This window comes from Rhinolophus hipposideros, assembly GCF_964194185.1.
Source record: "Rhinolophus hipposideros genome assembly, chromosome: 5".
NCBI classification, from domain to species: Eukaryota; Metazoa; Chordata; class Mammalia; order Chiroptera; family Rhinolophidae; genus Rhinolophus; species Rhinolophus hipposideros.
In genome coordinates, this window is record NC_138051.1 from 92461465 (window position 1) to 92475810 (window position 14346).

At 48.6% G+C, this 14346-nt stretch overlaps 1 protein-coding gene across 3 annotated transcripts in view; it reads left to right on the forward strand.

Moving 5' to 3' along the window:
* Positions 1–14346, forward strand: part of SLC24A4 (solute carrier family 24 member 4) — a 136179-nt gene that overhangs the window by 80279 nt on the left and 41554 nt on the right. For all 3 annotated transcript variants that reach the window (XM_081048892.1, XM_081048890.1, XM_081048891.1), the window contains exons 3-7: positions 7197–7273; positions 10202–10276; positions 11265–11349; positions 11885–11988; positions 12793–12867. In XM_081048892.1, coding sequence (XP_080905018.1) covers positions 7197–7273; positions 10202–10276; positions 11265–11349; positions 11885–11988; positions 12793–12867 — 416 coding nt within the window. The remainder of the gene's footprint in view (positions 1–7196; positions 7274–10201; positions 10277–11264; positions 11350–11884; positions 11989–12792; positions 12868–14346) is intronic.

The window sequence follows — 14346 nt, forward strand, 5'->3', positions numbered from 1 at the left end:
TTGTTATGGCAGCCCTAGCAGACTAATATACCTTGTTTCCAAATAAGGTCATATTCCTGGTGGACATGAATTTGGGGGTGGGGGTGGTTGACATTATTCAACTCATTATGAGGAGCATAGTTAGCTTTCTCTGGCTAGTCTTGGGTTGGAAGCAGGGACAAACAGGTGGGGAGTTGGCCCTCACTGACCATGTCCTGACCATCAAAGCCAGTCATGGCTGCTGCAGAGGTCGTCGATCAGACCCGTTTCCCTGTATGGTCTGGCCATTGTCTGTTCAGGTTCTCTTGTCATTCTGCTGCTAACTAGTTGTGATGCTGACTTAAGCACTTGCCCTGTCTAGACTTCAGTGTTCTTTCTTCCCTTTAAAATGGGAAGTTAAGAGGTTCTCAGTGGGTGGAACAAGGATACTCAGCATCAGGGCAGGGAGAGAGATGGGGAGGGCAAGGATGGCTTAGGAATGTTGCCCCAGTGACTTTGATAAGCCCATGTTCACTCCTGGGTGGAGAACAATTGGACCATGTGGTAGCTGGGGCCTCTTCCAGCCAGAAAATTCCACAGTGGTTGCTCCTGGAAAGAGCAATCCTTCTGCTGGATCTTCCAATCACATTTTTATTTTTCATGCTGCTTAATCTCTTTTGGAATGTACTAAAAGAGAGGTAGAATTTTAAACTCATTTTTATGCGGATTAAGCCAATGATTTAATCTAATGATTTCTTTTTACTCTTGTTTGGGACATGAGAGTAATGATAGAAAAGCTCAACACTCCTACTGTTGCCATGAAAGTTATAAAATTCTTACCTAGGTTATTTTAAACCACAGAATTGGGGAAAATCACAATTATTTTGCTTTTGGTTTCTGGCCCTGGGGTGGCTTCTAAAACACATAAGCAAAAATGATAGAAATTTGCAGTTATTCACATTACTTACTTCCCTGCCTCCCAGTCTAGCTTTCAGTCTAGTTTCAGAATAAAATGTTCAGGGCTTAGAATGTGGGGTTATTTTTAACCAGGGTAGAAAGCAAAGCAAGACTGGCATGTTTTGAGGCAATTTTTTTTCCTTGTCAAAAAATTCAGTTCACACTTTATATTCCCTGAAGAGCATCAACGAATTGAAAGTTTTAAGAAAGATCCACATCTCGTGGAAGTGCATCTCCATCAGACACTTTCCATCCGAGAAGGGTCATGATTCAGCATCCGAGCAGCCATTTGGGAAGCCTGGAGCTGAGAAAGCAGGACCAGCCAGACCATCTCCTAGATCCTGGATGTCCTTCTGCACAGAGGTCATTGTAGTGGCCCTCGGGGTTGTATCAGAAGGGAGATAGAAGGCCAGACACTCATTCAGTCAACAGGCATTTGCTGAACACCTACCTCGTGCCAGGACCTGGCAGTTCAGAGGCCTGACCAGTGCAGCCAGAGCAGAGGGAGTATGGTGGGAAAGGTGGCTTGACGAAAGTGGAGAAGTTGTCAGGGCCAGGCCACGTGGGGCCTTGGAGGTGTTAACAGGGTTTGGGGCATTATTCCTAAGAGTAATTGAAAGCCGCTGGAGAGTTGGAAGTCATAAGTGCAGGTGAAAGATCTTGTCTGGCTGCTGTGTAACATAAAAAGGAGTAGATTGGGGGCAGCCGGATGGCTCAGTTGGTTAGAGTGCGAGCTCTCAACAACAAGGTTGCCGGTTCAATCCCCGCATGGGATGCTGGGCTGCACGCCCTGCAACTAAAGATTGAAAACGGCAACTAGACTTGGAGCTGAGCTGCGCCCTCCACAACTAGATTGAAGGACAACAACTTGGAGCTGATGGGCCCTGGAGAAACACACTGTTCCCCAATATTCCACCTCCCCCCAAAAATCCTGATTTTTTAAAAAAAGGTAAATTATAAAAAAATAAAATAAAATAAAAAGGAGCAGATTGAGAGCGGACGTGAATGGTCAGAGGCTGTGCAGATGTCCAGTGAGAGATGGTGCCAGTGCTGGAAATGGAGAGGTGGATGGACTCGAGAGCTATTTGGGAAGTAAGATTCTAGGACTCGGTGGAGAATTGGCTAAAAGGGGGCAGAGAGTAGCAGTTAGCATTTAGTGCAGGTAATAAAAGCCATTCTCAGTATTTTAAGCAGAAAGGAATTTAATTCAGGAATTGGGTGCTTACAAAGTTGAAGGAAGAGCTAAAGGAGCAGGAGTTGGAAATGGGGTGATCAAATTAGAAAGCATCTTATATGGGAATAAGGAAGTGAATGCCATTGCCAGAAGAGCCTCTCTACACTTAGGTCTCTATAGCCTTGGTTGCCGGAGAACACCTCTGTCTGTTTTGATTCTGAAGCAGAACCTCCTTCCCATGCAGAACCCTAGCTGCAAAGTAGTCCAGGCTCCACAGAACAGGAAGTACGTGTGACCGTGCAGTGCACCGCCTGCATACCCATATCTAGTGTCTCTGATTGGAAGGTTCATGGAAGGAAGTTGAATAGATGCTAAGTGCCAATGAGCCTGCCCACCCTCGGGTTATGAGAAAGGAGGATGTCATCAGAGACAGCACTGGGATTTCTTTTGTGCAGACCAACATAGACTGTGGGCCATTCACTGGGCGCAGGTTTAAGGTACTTACAGGATGGCCAACGAGTGATATCTAGCTGGGTATGTTAGGTCTTGAGCTCAGGAAAGATTGAGATTTAGGAGAAGTCTGCAGATGTTGGAAAGTCAGAGCCCGGTCACCTGGGGCGAGTGCATGGATGGAGAAGTGGGCTCAGGACAAAGCCCCGAGTATATCAGCATTTGGGGTACCCCAGAGGAGGGTCTCTCTAAAGGAGACTGGGCAAGTGAGGAGAGTGTGGCCTCAAAGAAGCTAAGTGAGAACATTGCAGCAAGGTGGGATCACACAAGGTGGGTGAATCTTAACGCATTTTGCTAAGTGCACGAAGCCAGACCAAAAAGGCTACATATTCTGTGATTTCATTGATATGACTTTCAGGAAAAAGTAGTCTGTAGGGAAAGGAAATATCAGGGGTTTCCAGGGATTGGGGTGTGGGGGAGAGGTTGACTGCAAAAAGGCAGGCAAGGGAATGTGGGTGATGGAACTATACTGTCTTGGGTGTGGTGGTGGATACATAACTGTGTATTTCTCGAAACCCATAGAAGAACACACCACAAAGAATGAATTTTACTGTGTGATAGATGGGTGATTGAATGGATAGATGATTCGTTCATTCTTTCATATATATATGTTCATCCATGCACAAATGGGAAGTAGTCGGTTTTATTAAATGTTTCAAGGAGATCAAAGAAGATGAGAGACAGGTTTCCCTGGATCCATGGAATAGTGGTCTGGACCTCTGTATGAGTGGGTCCTGGGTTATATGTGGCATTAACCCACAAGATGCAATGTACATTCCTCCTTTTAAGAGCACAACTTCTTGCCATGGCCCTTAGAGCTTTCAGGAATACAGAGCCTGCTCCTTGGATAATAGAGTCCTTAGTCCTGAGATGTGCACCTGTTGTGGGTAAAATGCTCAGATGAGAAGAGCCTGGTGTTGTTTGGGTTCCCAGCCTGGGCCCTTCTCTCACCTGTGCCAAACCATGGTGGTGTGACTGTAGGAAAATCCTTTAGCCTCTCTGAGTCTCTATTTTCTCATCTGTAAAATGGGAATAACCATCCTGTCAGAATTGACGTGGCAGATTAAAGGGCTTGAATCGTTAGTAATGCAGCCTTCAAACCTTGACGTGGGTGCCACTCTGTCCATGGGCCACCTGCCGGCCCACCTCCCACAAGTCAATCCATCTTCCCCACCCACCCCTTAAGGGCACATCTGCAAGGCTCAGTGTCTAGCCTGGTGCCTGTCACCTGGTAAATGCTCAAGAAACGTGTGTTGGCTTGTACTGTTTCCGAATCAGGGTATTTGCCATTTTAATAACCTACCACTTTCTGAATGACGTTGACTTTCTGATAGAGTCAAATTGCCCTCCAAGATGAAGAGTTACCAGCCCTGAGGATGCTCCTGGAAGCATCAAGATCTCGTCTGCCTGTTTCTAGAGAGAGTCCAACACCTGCTGCACGGGTGCTCAGTAAACACGTGTTGAACGAATTAATAATTTGGAGAACTAACAGCACTGTTGGTACAAGTACAGAGCCTGTATTACAGGACAGCACTAATTCTGGGTTTCTGCAATATAATGGTATCGTATCACCCATGTAACTTTGGGTGTCAACCAAAGAGGTCAGGTGCGCCTAGGAGTCTTGTTTATGGGGTGTTAGGAAACTTGGTAGCTAGTGCTGGGGTGTGGGGGGAGCGTTGCAGATGTTTTTGTCCAGGTGGACCCAAGGGAGGCAGACATTAGTGTGTGAGGAGCCAGGCATCTCCAGAACCAAGAGTGATGGAGAAGCCAGTTCTGGGCACCGAGGTTGAAAGGAAAGAATCCTAAAAAGGGAGTGGGGAGTGGCTGCTGGGTAGTTGTCAGCTTTCCCTCCCCTCCTCCTTCCCCTGACTCCCAACCCCACCCTAGGGTGGGGAGGGTGCTGGGACAGCCCTGGTTTCCTGAACTGGGCTCCACCTGCAGACACAGCTCTTCCCTCTCCCTACATCCACCATCCCAGGATTTCTGTGGCTTAAATATTTAGCTTGACCTCAAAAGCTGCCTGTGCACTGCCCTATAGATTCCTCCTTGCCCCTGCGGGGGTTTGAGCAGACAGGGCAAGCTCCACCCCTTTCAGATATGCAAGCGTCATGCCCTTGAACTAGGCCAGATCCCAGGAAGCCCATGAGAGGAGAAAGTTTTCTCAGGAAGCTGGGATTAAAGTACATTAACATTGAGATCATAACAGGCCAGTCTCACTTTGCTCACTCTTTTCCCTACTAAACAAGCTTCGTCTTCTGTTTTGCTTTCATAAACCAAGGCTCATCCTTCTGGAATGGGGAGGACAGAACTCCTACCAAGGGAGGAGTCTGTAAGTTAAGATACTTACAGTGACAGCAGCCTAACTAGCTAAGTGTCACACATCCATTATCTGTCTCATTTAATCCTTACAGCAACCTGGCCAGCAGGTCTGATAGGATCCCTGTTTACAGGTGAGGTGAGCACCGTGAGGGACCAAGGTAATAAATGAGGGGCAGAGACACTTTCTGGAACTTGTCATTGCTTCTAAAGGCAGTGCCTTCCACAGCTGCGTAGGCTGTCTGCACTGCAGAGTCGCTGTGGTGACAAAGGTGGGAGGGACACAGTCACTGCTGTGGGCGCTCTGTACCCCTACATACCAGTTTCTACAGGATTTGACCCCTGCACTGGGGAGTGAATTGGTCCTAGCAACCAGCGGCCAACTGGGGAGAGTAGAGTGACCATCTGCCTGTTTGTAGCCTTTGCTATCCACACCAGAGCATGCCACACAGTAGTAGTGGTGACTACTTCATTCCCTCATGTGGCCACAGATTGCAGCTGAAGAAATAGGGGCCGCGAGGTTAATTGACTCAGCCAGGGTCCCACAAGTTCATGGGTAGTTGAGCCAGGACTCCAATCCAGGGCTCCATCTCCCAACACAGGGTGGTTTCCATTCATGTTAGAGGCAGCCCCTAGCCCTGGAGAGGAACGCAGGGTCTTCCTGTGAGTCCTGGCTTATGTGGCTGGGTCCTTGAGCTGGTCACTATCCCCTCTGAGCCTCCTCTGGAAAGTGGGGACATTTATGGCCACAATGCCTGCCTCACAGGCTCAGGATGTGTGTGGAAGACTTGGGTGGGTCGTTGGCAGCTGGTAGCTCTGCTGGTGACTCGCTGTCTTTGCTGGCACAATTGGGACCATGGATGGCATCGCTCATCTCTGCAGCCTGCAGCATATGCATGGGGTTGCAAAAGCAAGGCACTGTGCTGAAGGAGTAGAAGCCTGTTCCTCCCGAGGACAAAGCCTTTCTAACCCTCTTCCTGCTGGAGGCCAGATGATATGTCCTCACAGCAAAAAAGCAGCATTACTTTATTTTAATTTTCAAAGAGTTCTCAGGATTGGATAAATCACCGGCTCTCAAAACCCTGATTTGGAGAATCTGCCTCAAATTTTCATGGCAGAAATGTCTATTGATCTGCACTGAAGTATCCCAGACAGTTAGTTGCATTTCTGTTGGAAACAAGATCTTAGCCATAGGAACGCCAGGTCTCTCCCTTTACAATTCTCAATCCCTGAGCCAACAACCCTTGAAGTAGATCCATGCTCTTGAACTGACAAAGCAATTCTATTGAAGAAGTTTGATGATGGGGTGGGAAGAAAGAAGTGAATGAAAGAATCTATATTTCATTAAATAAATGCTGCTTGTTTTAAAGTGGGAGTATTTTTCTGGGTGTCTGGGAAGCTAATCTTTTCTATGTCTTGTTGGGAGAATCTAATCTTAAAAAACAGCCAAGTCTCTATATAAGGGAGAAACCACCACTGTCAGAGCTTAGGGCCAAATTATATTTACAAGGAAAGGATTTTTGTCCTGCGAGTTCATTTAACAAGCATTTGTCAAATGCTCACCATGATCCAGGAGTCACTGCAGGTATTTAAGGGGTTCACAAGGGTAATGAAAGCCTTCGTACAGGACGAGATGATACAGATCATTTTTGTTAGTAGTGTAAGTATTTTTGTTAGTGTGGATCACTGCGTTCCAGAAGCTTCCGGTCTAGCTGATGTGATGAGGACCAGTGAAGAGGACGTGGGGGTATGGTAGTGTCTGACAGGGGACCTGTAGAAGTGACATTCACAAAGTATCCATTGGTTGTCTTCAATGGAGGGGTGGGGTGAAAAGAAATTATTCCTCCATTTCCCAGGGACATCCTGAGGCCTGAGAGGTAGACGAGTTGTTCAAATCACTTGTGAGGGGTCGCCAGGGGGCGTCAGGGAGTGTACTTGAACCCCGAGTGTTTGAATCCCGATGCGGTGCGAAGGGCTCTGCACCTCACAAGGCCTCCCAACCCTCCAGGACGATGAGAGCCCATATAGGAGAAGTGGTGCGCACCACGGCAGGGATATTCTTGGGATCAAAGGAAGGCCCGTGACATGGTACTCGATAACCCAAGATGCCAGTGGAAGCACACCTGGCACCCGGGTGGGCCTCAGGGAATCCAGGCCTGATGCTCTCGGCCCTCACCCCTTCCTTTGCTCCACCTGAGCCTCAGGTCCTGCTCTGAGATCTACCCCTGAGACTCACCTCCCCTTGATAACTAACGCTCTGCTATGTCCTCTTGTCTTCCAGCAATTCACGAGTTCCCCACAGACCTGTTCTCCAATAAGGAGCGACAGCACGGAGCCGTCCTGCTGCATGTCTTCGGTGTAAGTGGCCCTCCCGGGGTGGGATGTTCCTAGATGTCAGGCAGGTGAAACATGTCTGCAGAGCACAGCAGAGCCATCGTGTGTCACACCTCTCATCCAGTCCTTGTAAGAGCCCTGTGGGAAGTGCAGATACTGAACTCGTACCACCGACAAAGAAAGAGGGTCTTAAGAATGTCAGGGGACTTGCTCAGTGTCACAGCGAGTGGCCCCAGACTCAAGACAAGAATTCAGGTCTTCTGGTGCCTTCTTTTCTGCTTTTATAAAATGGGAATGATAGCATCTTTCCCAGAAGTGTAAGTATAAGTGAATGTGGGAAGTGCATCAGACATTACATTGCGCGTAATAAGGTCTCTATACGTGCCTGGTATCATGATTCCCCCTAAATTTACCACCTGGACATAATTATAGTTTAAAACTTAGGCACACTTCCCAAACTTCCCTCTGTTTTCAGATGGGCCTTGATGACAAACGGTAATAAGCAGCGATTTAAAGAGGAATTATAGGTAAAAGTTGTTCTTCTCTCACAGGGGTAGGCAAACTACAGCCCGCAGCCACTACCCATGTTTATAAATAAAGCTTTATTGGGACACAGCCATTCCCATTCATTTCTGTATTATCGATGGCTGCTTTGCTTCAGTGGCAGACCTGAGTAGTTGTGACAGAAACTACATGGCCCACAAAGCCAAAAATAGTAACTGTCTGTCCCTTTGCAGAAAAAGTTTGCCAGCCCTATTGTATGGTGTGGGGAAATGAAGGTAGCTTAGCTCTTCCAGTTTGGATTCTCTTCAGTCCAGCTGCATACACATTTTCCTCCTGATTAGGTTCCCGACCACTTGGCACCATCTGCTTATAGATTTAAACCCAACCAAGTATTAACCTTTACGAGATATAATTAAGAAAGTGAAAGCTGGGATTCTCACGTAGATAGTAGCCACCAGCGAATAATGAATGAGTGAGATTTTAATTAACAGGATAAACCATTAATGAAAATGAAGGTAAGAATGAAGATTATAGGCAAATTTTGAATGACAGGCTGGTATATGATTTCTGTACTAGAGTTATCTTCCTAGTTTCTCTGGCTTTCCCATGCACCCTCTCCCCCGCAACCCCTTCACTAAGAGGGTGTGGATTTGGTGAATTAGTTCCATAGCTCTGTCTTTCTGCCTCATGAGAGTCTTGGCATTGCTGAAGCAAAACCTTTTTTCTTGAACTTGAGAGCACCTCAGGAATTTTGCAGGCACCCTTCGGAGCCTGTTTTTATAAATAAAGTTTTATTGGAGCACAGCCACGCCCATTCCATGGCTGCTCTTCTATAGCAGCAGAGTTGTTGTAATAGAGACTGAGTGGCCTGAGAAGCCGGAAATACTGTCTGACCCTTTAAAGGAAAGTCTGCTGAGCCCTTCTTCAGCGCAAGAGAAGGCTCTAGTTTTGGTCTAAGACGTTTCTCAGAACTTCCCAATCTAAGATGGGAATAGTAGTAGCACCCTCTTGACCCCCCTTTTCTCTCCAGTGTTTCAGAAATGTCAAGGGAGCCAGAAGCCTTGCCTGGGAGACGATATTAGGGGTACTTTCTGGGGGGTGTGAATTCAAGTCTGAATCCTGAGATTTGTACTGGGGTCTTTCTCAGCTCACTCTCTCCCCTTTACCCATACCCTCCTCATACTCTCAGTATGTGTTTCCTTTTGCTCCCGCCCAAAAGATAATCAAATCCAGGGACAGCAAGCCTGGACTCCAGTAGACACCTGCCTCAGGTGCCTTGGCCACAGCTGGTGTATCTTCTGTTTTATTTAATTGTAGTTAGTTAATTTTGAAGTTGTCAGATTATCGTACTGATTTGGGTGAAGCAGCCTAGCCTTTCCCAGTTTTGCAAATCGGGTATCCATATCACTTTTTCTTTGAGGAAAGTGGCTTCCTCCAGTGCTTAGCATAAAACCTCATCTCTTTTTTGTGGGTCCTGGTCTGTTTCTCTCCCTCCAACCTCACATTTTCCATCTTCTACCTCACACTTGCTTTGTTCTACCTGCCCCAGTGACTTTGCCATTTCTCAGATGCATCAAGTACACTCCTGCCTCAGGACCTTTGCACTTGCTGTTTCCTGGTGGTTATAGACACTTTATTTGACTGTTTGTCCCCCATGAAGGTAAGTTACAAGAAGCAGGGGCTTTTCCTGGCATCCTGGAATAGTGCCTGGTATATAGACGAGCTCAGTAAAGCTGTGTTGCATGGACAGGGCAAGGAGGGGTTCTGTATATAAAACCATTTTAAAACCATTGATCTGGTTTTACTCTGTCATTAAACAGATGAAGAAACTGAGACCTAGAGATGCAACTTACTGAAAGTTATGTGGAAAATAAGTCCCAGAATTGGTATTAGAATCCAGACTCTTTGTTCCATGAATCGCGCAATGTCAATGGCTCGTGTATTTAACCTGTACCACCATCAAGTAGTGTCCCTGGAAATGCCAGATCTCTAGTTCCATTTGTTTAGGCAGGGGATGAGCAGGTAATAAGGAAATAGCACCCTCCCTAAAAATAAAGGGGAAATCAGTATGACTGTTATTTTAAACTCTTAAAATGGTGATTTTAAGTGCTTTCCTTTAAAAGTTAGGTCTTACTTTCCGAGGGCATACTGTGGTCCTGAGAGAGAGCTGCTTCTTTAAGAAAAGAAGAAGGAGCATAAGACCATATGGCTTGAGTTTTTGTCCCCTGTGCTGCTCAGCAAGTATTTCTTCTCTCTAGGCTTCAGTTTCCCATTTGTCAGGGAGAAGGCTGAGGGAGCAAGTCTGTACGGTGCTGGCCTTTTCCTCCCTGCCCCATGTCCCTCTGGCCTCTGCCCCGGCAGGCTGGCTTGGGGTATGATGGATGCCCGGCTGTGCCTCACTGGCAGCAGGTACCCTTGCTGATGCTCTGTCTCCCGTCTCCTTCGCAGGCTCTGTACATGTTCTACGCCTTGGCCATAGTGTGCGATGACTTCTTTGTTCCGTCTCTGGAGAAGATCTGCGAGGTAGATGGGAGAGACTTGGGACCCCTCGGTGAAGCCTGGGCGGGGCTGGGATGGCCAACGACGCATGGCATGTCAGAGCCAGGCTGGGGAAGCCTGGAGTGGGGAGCACTCTGGCAGTGAAGATGGTCAGGTCAAGCAAGCACTTAGTGTCGCCACAGGGTTTCACTCTGAAACCCCCAGATTAGAGTTGGCAGGTGGCACCCTCTCCCAAACTTGGCAGAAGAAATTGCTTCACGGCTGGCTGTCAGGGCAGTTAAGCCAAACCTGGTTACTTAGGGAGCATTTGACACAACCAGGTGTAGAAGGCAGCTACCAGGTGGGGATTTGTGTCCCCAGGAGGACTCTGAGCTGTACCAGCAGGGAAGGCCATTCGTCCCAACCTTTGCAGGCTGACATTTTCTCCTTTTAATTATTTTGTTAAGTTTTCACTTTCTTTTCTTCTTTATCCCCATATACAAGACCCCAGTTGATCTCTGCTCTGCCTTACTCTTGGCTTCTAGCCAAGGAAGGAAAACCACCTCTGTTTTCAGCACCTACTGTGTGTAGACTGCTCAGGGCTTTGCCACGCTTCATTCCGTGAAATCTCCCAATGGCTTGAGGCCATGTTGTTGTGACATGTGCAGCTGGGGACATAGATTTAGGCACTTCTCTGTTATTTCACCCTGTTGCTGAGCAGGGACTGGCTGCTTTTGACCTGGGCCCCCTAAACAAGGAGTGACCAGGCAAAAGTACACAAAGGCTTTGCCCTAACCTCCCTTTGCCCCTCTCAGATGGAGCCACGTGATTGCCTCGATGGGGGAACGGGGCAGGGGACTCTGGGATGAGGGCCCAGCAGAGTGGCTGAAGACGTGTGCTCAGAGTGCAGGGCAGAGAGGCATCCAGCTGAGGAGCTGGTTCCCTGGGCTCTCCCTGGGTGCCAGAGTGTCCAGTTAGCGTGACCACTGTCCCCACGTCATAGCCTGAGAGTCTGTGGTTACTTCTGTTTCAGAAACTCCATCTGAGTGAAGATGTGGCAGGAGCCACCTTTATGGCTGCAGGAAGCTCGACGCCCGAACTGTTTGCCTCTATTATAGGTAAGAAATCCCACCAAGGCAAGACACAGGATCTGCGGAGAGCCCAGGTTTGGCGCCTTGACCAGTGAGGGCATTGGTCAGCTCTGAGCCTTAGTTTTCTCATCTGTAAAACGGGAGAGTGGGAGAGACAGCAAGTACATTAGCGGTTCCCTAGGGCAGAACCACCAATCGCTGGAGTAAGGGTGCTAATGGGTACAGGGTTTCTTTTTGGGGTGATGGAAGGGTGATAAAATTAGATTGGTTGCATACTTCTGTAACTATATGGCAAAACACTAAATTGATGCTTTAAACATCAATTTTATGGCATGTGAATTTTATCTTAGCAAAGCTGCTTCAAAAAAATGGGAGAAGTGGAGTAGCTGGTCCCTGAGCACTCCCACCTCTCTGGTTTTGCCCTTCTCACAGCATCACAGATGGTCTGTTTGATAGTGAGAACAACTTCCCTTGGTTTCTGGGAGTGTGGTAGGTCAGGGAGACACAGAACTTACAGCCAGCCTGGGCCCTGTGGATGAGGGATGTGCCTTTCCCCGCCCAGGTGTGTTCATCACCCATGGAGACGTCGGGGTTGGGACCATCGTGGGATCTGCTGTGTTCAACATCCTGTGTATAATTGGAGTCTGTGGCATCTTTGCGGGTCAGGTCAGTGGTTTCTCTCCCCTTGTGAAGCGACATAAAGGACAGCAGTGGCAAAACACGAGGCCCAGTCTTAGCCATGCCCCTAACTCCCCGAGGCTTTGAGTGAGTCAGTTTCCCCCTCCAGCCCATGTCCTCGTGTGTAACTTGGGCGACTGACATTCCTCCACCTCCCGTGGTCTGTGGGTCTCAGAGCAGGAAGAGTGTCAGTTCTCTTGTCCATTCTGAGGGTGAGTGTTCATTCGACAACAGTAAATGTTTAAGAGGTGACCCTGACCCTGAGCTAGATTCTGGAAATGTTTGGGGTCTGCCTTTGCCCTCCCAGCAGGGGGCATGTAACTGGCCTGTCAGTGATACCCCATCAGCGTCTTTCAGGGCCGGTGGCTATTAGACTTGACCTTAGAGCATCAGGCTCACGGGCAGGCCCTGCCTGGCCGGAGGAGGTACAGAAGGACACCCAGCCACCACCAGAAGGTTCCAGCATCGGGGGGAAGAGCAAGTGCCTCTGGCCTCAGCCTTGACTCAGGGCCTCTGCTATGAAACGTGTGCTGTTGTTACCTTGGAGGAGCAGAGGGCAGCTCTGCCATCCCTTACAAACACTCCACAGTTTTGTTCTGTTCCCCAAATATGAAGAGGAGCACAGGGTAGCCCTGAGCAGCCAGGCAGATTTGTTTCTGGTGGCACAGTCAGGAAGAGCTCCACGGGCATGTCCCTATACCTGCAGGTGTCTGGGAATGGTGGGGAAGCCCCCAGCAGCTGTGCCTGCCCCATCTCCCCAGCCAATAGCAGCTGACAGCCCTTTGCTCACAGGTGGTCCGTCTGACGTGGTGGGCCGTGTGCCGAGACTCTGTGTACTACACCCTCTCTGTCATCGTGCTCATCGCCGTGAGTTCCCCTGCCACCCCTAAAGTGACGGGACCCTGCCTGTCTTTGTCCCTGGCCCTATAACCAGAGAACCCATAGCACCCCAGCCATGGGGTGTGCTGACCATTCTGCAGTCACATTGACCAGTCCCCTCACCACTGTGAACCCCTTTCCTGAAATTTCATACCTGACACCTTGGTTATGGAGCAAATCCAGGGACCACTGTGGAGGCAAAAGCTTTGAAAAAGCCAGAGCACGTGTTGTGTGGTTCGTGCAGTTACATTCAAGCACGTTGCTCATTAGAGGCCCTTCCGATCCTCACTTAGAACCGGTTTACCAAGGAATGGGGTTCCAGCTGTCACCGCCCACTGCAGAGCAGGAAGGAGAGAGGCCAGATGGGAGGCAGCAGAGTTGGCAGCTGGAGGTGGAGAGGGGGTGGAGAAAAGGCAGAGGAGCCTGAACAGGGATCCCTACAGCTTGTTAGTGAGTGTGTGAGGGAATCCCTGTGGGCCCCCGAGGGCAGGGGTGACATCATGGCCGATGACAGTGAAGTACATGACATAGTCAGGCTAACTGCTGAGGAGCTTGTCATCCACAGGGAAGTGGTTTCAATCCCAAAGGAGCTTTAACGTGGTGGCACAAGGGCAGGTCATATTCAAGGAGGGCAGATGCCTGTGGCACGTCCAGATTTTAGGGTATGGAATGTGCCCCAGAGTGACGGTTCTCAGCCTTACATGGTCTAGTGCCAGCTACATATAACCATCAGTTCTCTACTGCCATGTAACAAATTTCCCCAAAATCAGTTACTTAAGACAACAAATATTTATTACTCCCATTTTCTTTTTCTTTTTTTAAAACTTTGGTGTACATTTGAAAACTCTGGGTAATTTTTTTTAAATTTTGTATTGGGGAATATTGAGGAACAGTGTGTTTTGCCAGGGTCCGTCAGCTCCAAGTCAAGTCATTGTCTTTCAATCTAGTGGAGGGCACAGCTCAGCTCCACAACCAGTCACCGTTTTCAATCTTTAGTTGCAGGGGGTGTAGCCCACTATCCCCTGTGGGAATTGAACTGGCAACTCTGTTGTTCAGAGCTCACACTCTAACCAACTGAGCCATCCGGCTGCCCCTACTCCCATTTTCCATGGCTCAAAATCTGGGAGCAGCTTAGTGAGTCCTCTGGCTCAGGGTCTCTCACAGGTGTCACCTGAGGGCTCCCGGGAGCAAGGATCATGTGGCTGCTGGCAGCCTCAGGTCCTTCCTCCCTGGCTGTTCCACGGTGAAGCTCACGACATGGCAGCATGGGAGATTTGTACCAAGATGGAAGCCACAGTGGGTTTGTTTGTCGCCTCATCTCAGAAGTGATAGCTTATCACTTTTTCCATATTCTGTTTGTTAGGAGCCAAGTGCCTGGGTCCAAGCCACGTACATCAGGGGAGCATGAATGTCAGGCAGTGGGATCCCTGGGGCCATCTGAGAGGCTGCCTGCCACACCCCAAAAAT